General features: G+C 43.7%; 1 protein-coding gene across 1 annotated transcript; it reads right to left on the reverse strand.

The window, feature by feature from the left end:
- Window positions 1-371: 371 nt before the first annotated feature.
- LOC102660991 (uncharacterized) lies at window positions 372-977 on the reverse strand. Its single transcript, XM_006580642.1, has one exon. The coding sequence runs from the start codon at window positions 975-977 to the stop codon at window positions 372-374; it is 606 nt and encodes a 201-aa protein (XP_006580705.1).
- Between the last annotated feature and the right edge of the window lie 6,310 nt (window positions 978-7,287).

Raw genomic sequence — 7,287 nt, forward strand, 5'->3', positions numbered from 1 at the left:
TAAGTTTGGCAGGAGTGACCGACACTCCATAGAATTGGAAAAGGCCCGTGATCAAAGTAGGAAACCCCAGGGCCCTGTTGGACTTCTCCAGGTCCACTGGGTGTCTAGGAGGTGTGATCCCTACAAATTGATATATAGCGTCTAAGATTAGTTGGGATTCAACAATCGTTTTCCATAGTGAGCCAGTAATACCCTGCCCTCAGAATCCTTCGGGCCATGGCATGTCCATTGGCATGTGTTCCAAAGGACCCCTCGTGAACTTTTACTAGCATCTGCTCAGCCTCCCAGGCATCCACACATCGGAGCAAAACCATATCATGGTTCCTCTTGTAGATGATATTTCCACTCAGGAAGAAGCCGATTGCTAACCTTCACAACGTCCTTTTATCGTTGTTAGAGGCCTCCCACGGGTATTCCTTGTCTTCGATATATTGCTTGATGTCAAAGTACCAAGGTTTGCCATCTTGCTCTTCTTCTATCAAGTAGCAGTGTGCAGGCTTGCCACGACATCTAAATTCGATGTACGACAAATCCTCATGTGGGGTTAGTTGGAACATGGATGCCAGGGAGGCAAGGGCATCGACCATCTGGTTCTCCTCTCTGGGAATATGATGGAAGGATACATCATCAAAGAACTTTGTTAATTTCTTGATGTAGGCCTGGTAGGGTATCAACTTATGATCCCTAGTCTCCCATTCTCTTCTCAACTTGTGGATTACCAAGGCCGAGTCCCCATACACCTTGAGCACCTTGACCTTGAAATCAATTTCCGCTTGGTTCCCAAGGGCGCACGCCTCGTACCCAGCCATGTTATTCGTGCAGTCAAAGCCCAAGCTAGTTGTAAAGGGTATGCATTGATCATCGGGGGTAACCAAAATTGCCCTTACTCTATGGCCTAGTACGTTGGACGCACCGTCAAACCACACTATCCATTTGTCCCTATCCTCATCCTCCATCTCCTCCTTCAACAAGGTCATGATGTCCTCATCCGAGAATTCCAGATGCATAGGTTGGTAGTTGTTGATGGGCTACTGAACCAGGTAATCTGCCAAGGCGCTTCCCTTTATCGCTTTTTGAGTGACATAAACAATGTCAAATTCTAATAATAGAACCTGCCACTGAGCGATCCGTCTGGGGAGAGAAGGTTTCTCAAATATGTACTTGACTGGGTCCATTTTGGACACCAACCAAGTGGTGTAGCTCAGCATGTATTGCCTTAAATGGTGGGCTGCCCACACCAAGGCACAACATGTCCTTTGAAGCAAAGAGTAGTGCATTTCACATGCTGTGAACTTCTTGCTTAAGTAATAGACAACCTATTCCCTCTTTTCGGACTCGTCATGTGCCCCAACATACACCCCATACACTAATCCAATACAGTCATATATAGGATAAGGGGTCTTTTGGGCACCGGTGGCACAAGCACGAGAGGATTCGTAAGGCATTGCTTGATCCTTCCGAACGCCATTTAGCAGTCATTGTTCCATTGGACAGATTGGTTCTTGCGTAATAGCTTGAAGAGAGGCTCACAAGTAGCAGTTAGCTGCGATATGAACCTCGCTATGCCATTCAGGTGTCCTAGGAAGCCTCAGATCTGCTTCTCAGTGCGTGGCTTGGGCATTTCAAGGATGGCTTTCACCTTGTCCAGGTCCACCTCTATCCCTTCTCGGTGTGTGGCTCGGCCATTTCATGGATGAAAGTGCAAGAACAAATGAAGAAAGATTGTATATTTATATATTTATGGAAACAAAAGACATGCCCAAATAGGGAGAGAACCCTAAAGCCTAGGCCCAACTATAGGGTTAGGACTAACGAATTACATTGTGATTGCCAAAGAAATTCCAGGTTGTTCAACAATTCGCCAGTTCCCCAATTCAAACTCTGGAGGGCACGATCGCACCCAATTTGATTGCTCTTGAAGGACTTCTTCATGGATCATGGTGACCTACCCTTCACACATCCAATCCGCACTGACAAAGCTTTTGTTGATGTTACATAAGGGAATCCTTTTCACTTACGGCCCTTGCGACTGGCCCATGCTCTTTCCCCTCCTTTCTAGGGAAATCCTCCTCACGTTGGTGTGTGTAGGCTCATATCCCAGTCCTAACCTTCCGCGGTTGCCTGTGAACTCTTTCAAGCTTGCCACACCATCACCATTCCGGCCCAAGCCTATGTCGGGCTCGTATCCATGTCCCAACATCACACGGGCTACCATGAACATGGCTCCAGATGAGCGCGGTTGCACCGGGGGAGACTCCACATAAGCGTTGCTCACCACTTTGAATGCTTGAAAGGCAGTGGCCAAGGACTCCTCCTTAGCCTCCATATAGAGTGTAGAAGAAGGACAACTTACAAGAATGTCTTCCTCCCCCAAGACTATGATCAAATGCCCTTCCACTACAAATTTCAACTTTTGGTGGAGCGTTGAAGGTACTACCCCAACTGAGTGAATCCAAGGTCGGCCTAATAGGCAACCATAGGCTGAGTTGATATCCATCACATGGAAAGTGATTTGGCAGATGTGGGGTCCAATCTGAATTGGGAGATCAATCTCCCCCCTTACGTCTCGGCGGCTGCTGTCAAAAGCCCGCAAGACCACGGAGCTCGGACTTAGGTGTCATGCGTTGAAAGGCAATTTGTCCAAGGTAGCCTTGGGCATGACATTAAGTGATGAGCCATTGTCAATAAGCACCTTGGCCATGATGTGGTCCAAACAATTGACGGATACTTGTAAGGCCCTATTATGTCCCCGACCCTCGACGGGTATCTCCTTATCGATGAACGTGAGGTAATTGTTGGCGGTAATATTATTGATGATGCCCCCGAAGCCCTCCACAGATATGTCTTGGGCGACATGGGCTTTGTTTAAGATCTTGACCAACAGCGCCAGATGAGGCTCAGAGTTCATGAGTAGTCCCAACAGGGAGATCCTAGTAGGGGTTTTATTGAGTTGTTCAATTACCTTGAACTCGCTCTGTTGGATGATGCATAGGAACTCAGTCGCTTCTTCAGCGGATATTCCCTTTTCGTTGAAGTCCTCTTCTTCCTTAGTGAACCTTTCGACTGGGACCTCCTCATCCAGAATTGGGCTCGCCTTGTCGCTCCTTTCCACATCCACCTTCGCCTTTCCTTTTAGGTCCTTGGACCGCACCGACGGCTCGGGTGCCGTGAAGATCCGCCCACTATGGGTCACACCGCTCATGGCAGAGATGTTAGTGACCTTGGTGGTGGGTTGATCACCTCTGACGGACGCGTCTTTTATTCCCTCGGGCCTTTGTGGGGCGTACCTCCATGGGTGATGTGTCATTATTTTCTCCTATTTCTTACCCCTTTATGTCACCATTTTAATTACTGATTAGCCTTAATTATCAAATTAATTATGCATTTTTATCATTTGGGGCTACTTGACTAATTCTGTGTTTTAATTTAATTTCAAGAGAATTATAAGCAATTGGGCTCGGATCCAGAATTGGGCTGAACCGGCTTGAACTTGAAGAGAGCAGACAATTTTATTTGTCGTCCAGTTTTATTTTATTTCATTTTGGGGCTGTATTTTTGTAATTGGGCCACCAGACCTTATTGGGCCCAAAAATCAGATTTGTAAGCTTTGGGGCCTAGTGACCTTTAGGAGCCCAACTGCTAAGGTTTTAGGTGGCTGGTTACTGTTCACGCGCATGGTATTGTTAACATAGCAACTCCAATTTCGTTCTCTGCTTCAAATTCAAGTTTCATTTTCTGCTTTTAATTCTAGTTTCGTTTTCATTTCTGTCTTCTAATTTCAGTTCGTTTTCTGCCTTTGATTTCCTTTTCGTTTCTGCTGTTAATGGAAGGCTGAATCTCTAGTGTTGTTTTCTCTTGAGGTTTAAGCGTAGCTCTCTTTGAGGTTTTGTTATTAATATTAAATTCTGATAAGTTTTTCCCCTTCCCCAATTATTTTGTATTTGTTGCTGATATTAATCCACGCATGCTTAATGCTTGATTAATTGTCTATGTGCTTAATTAACATTCATGCTTAATGGACATGTGAGAGGGATTAATTGGTGTATGTGTTGCTTAATCACATAATGACAGCCTTGTGTTAATTTTCGCTTAGTAAATTAATCTCGGGTTGGATTAAGTGGTAGAGCTTATTAGGGATAAATTCTCGTAACCTAGGATAAGAGACTTGCTTTTGAATCAAGGGGAAACAACATGTTTTAGTTCTGTTATTTTTTTAATTCAAGTTTGCTTTCTTTTTAAATTACCAAAAAAAAAAAACAAACTCCCCCCCCATTTCGTTACTGTTTTATTATTACACGTTATGAACGTTTGTTTAATCATTGCTCACTGGGAGACGACCTTGGATCACTTCCTAGATACTGCATTTTAATGTTTATTTGATTCGGGTACGACTCCAAACCAATGGGACCGCCTTGTCATTCTTGTAAGGGAAAAGGGCAGGCTTCTTAACCGGGATAGGTTGGAAGCCTCGGGGCTTATGCATGGTAACATCCCTGGTGAAGTAGATCACCAAGGGCTTGGGTTTGCTCGGGCTCTTGTCAGCCGATTGCATGCACACATCTTGCTCCCATTTCCTTGTGCCACAAACCTCAAACAGGCCTTTGTCCATCCACCCATGTAGCAGGTCCTCCGCCACCGGGCATGCCTCTACATCGTGTGACGCTCCCGGGTGTATCAAACAAGCATCTCCCTTGCCCCCATCAAGGAAAATCACGCCCGCCTCGTGTAGTGCTTCCAATATAAACCTCCTAGAGGTTACCATATCTTCCATCTGCTTTGGCCTTTGAGGTCCACACTCCTTCACTGCATTAACTGCTGATCTCCCATGACTGGCAAGATGATTCGTCCTTACGTTTGGGCTGTCTTCTTGGAATGTCAGCCATCCCACATTGATCAAACTCTGGACCTTATGTTTGAGGGCAACACATTGTTCTATCGAATGCCCTGGGACACCCCCATGATAAGCGTTGGTTGCGTTAGGGTTGTACCATCGAGGGAAAGGAGATTGGTAAATCCTCTAGGGACCCACCATCGCCATTTCGTTGGTAATCAAGGATGGTAGCAAGTCTGTGTACGGCATCGGGATCGGGGCGAATTCCACTAGTTTCTTCACTGGAAAATTCTTTCCTGGATTGGTGCTCGTGTTAGGATTGGATTTGCTGGCGGGCGAGGTTGTGTGGGAGCAGGGTTTTGAGTGAGGGATTTTTGTGGTTGAGCAGGTGCCCTTTGCTGGATGGGCACCAGATTGGAAGGGTTTTCGACGTGGGTCGAAAAACTTGGTTGGTGTTGGGCATATTGATAAGTGTTGCGAGGAGTTTGTTGGGGTTTTGGCCAAGTAGGAGTTGAAGTCACAACGTGGGAATCTCCTTTCTTCTTCTTTGCCCCACTTGCCCTGAATCTCCTATTGCTCGTGCTGGCAAGAGTGGTGGTCGCTCTTTTGGCAAGTATACTGAGTTGCACAAGTAATATAAAATGGTAAGACCGAGTATCGTATCCTCAGGGAATTTGTTTCACTTAGACATGGTACATCCAGTATGCAAACATTTGTATGGATTAAAAGAAAGTAAATATTAAGTTGAATTCTATACTAAAGTCTATTTGAATATAAACTAAATATCTAGAATTTTGGAAGTGAAAACAGTCAAGTAAAAAGCGTTGGGTCGTTCTACAGAATTTCTATTGATGTTAAAATGTATTTTTCTCTATCTAACGTTATCCTAGTGTTCTTATGTTGAGAAATTACTCAAACCAAGATCCCTCTAGTGAATGAGCCTAACCTCCTTAAACTTCATCCTTAATCCCTTAACAAACTTGGTCTAAAAGAGTTGCATTAAGCCTACAACATAATACGAACTAGATCATTGCACTCTATTCCTAGACATACAGATTTCTAGCTTGCTTTACCTAGTTCTAAGGCTTTAAAGCATTTCCCAATGCTAAAAATCTTAACTATACATACAAATGGTTGATCAAGCCACAAGCATGTTAAATAAGCATAGATAGAAGCAATGAACACATAAAAATAACATTAAATAAATAGTGAAAGAGTGTTACATCAAGGTTCAGCAGAACTTCCCAACAAAGAGGCTTAGCCTTCCATTACAAGCAATATACTCTCAATACAAGAAAGGATGAGTTTTGAGTGAAAGAAAATGGAAAAGGCTGGTTGAGGATGTCTCCTACAACCTCTAAACCCTAAACTTCACTCCTCTAACCTAAGCTCCCTTTTTTGCTCTCTTTTTGTCGCTTCAGGTTCTCCTTATGCTCTGTTTTCGACTCTCTATCTAAAACTATGCTTTATTTCTGCCAACTTCAGTGTTTTAAAGGCTCTTGGACCTTTCAGCTTCCGAAGGCTTGCTTAGCGGGCCAGTCTCGCTAAGTGAGAGTAAGTAAATTTTTGCTTAGCAAGATTGGGCGTGCTAAGTGCGAGAAGAGACAACATCCTCGCTGGGCTGGCTGGCTACGCACTGGGCAAGCACATCTCTAACTCTTTCTCATTTAGGGTTTCCAAACCTGCTAAGCGAGCTGTATGCCTCGCTAAGCGGATGCCACTCGCTGAGCGGATCTGCCTCGCTGAGTGAGTCATCAACTACTTGAACCTTCTCTTCTTTGGCCTAAAACTGAAGTGGATTCAACATTAATTCACAAAATGGGAGTATCTACTCTATAAAATCATACTAAATAGAAAAATATGTACAATTCCTACAAAAAGAACCATAAATTGGAGGTAAGGCGCTATTTCCTTGCAAATATTCAACATAAAACTAACTCATGAATAGTGACTAACAAACTCCCCCAAATTTACAGTTTTGCTTGTCCTCAAGCAAAGAAATAATATGTTACTTGTCCTCAAGTGACGAAATTCCCAGTGGTTAACCAGAAATGTGTTTGCTCCAAAATATTCAATTGCATGAATAGAGGTGATTCAAAATACTTCAACCAATAACCCTTCATAAAGATATGCAGTATTTCAAAGATATGAACATGTTCATTAAACAACACAAATGAAATAAGCTAGCAAGCAAGATAGGTATCAAGGAAGGTTCATCAAGCTTAATACTCACAGTCGTTGTTTCTCTCATAAGCACAAGTGTTTAAGGAAATTCTTCAAATCAACAACCAAAAAAGTCTCAACTTTTGCAATTCATCTTATGTCAACAATCACAAACACACAAATTGAATCTGAAAAACTTTCTTGGCTTGTAATGAGGCTGATGCAATCCTACCCCCCAAGGGCATTGGACAGAAGACTCCAAGAAGATTTGGGACAAAGATGCAAGAGAAGGC

Source organism: Glycine max, chromosome 5 (genome assembly GCF_000004515.6).
Source record: "Glycine max cultivar Williams 82 chromosome 5, Glycine_max_v4.0, whole genome shotgun sequence".
Classification (NCBI taxonomy): domain Eukaryota; kingdom Viridiplantae; phylum Streptophyta; class Magnoliopsida; order Fabales; family Fabaceae; genus Glycine; species Glycine max.

Bases quoted from the DNA above. Each gene is read 5' to 3' on its own strand.
- LOC102660991 (XM_006580642.1), bottom strand. From the start codon at position 977: ATGACCTTGTTGAAGGAGGAGATGGAGGATGAGGATAGGGACAAATGG.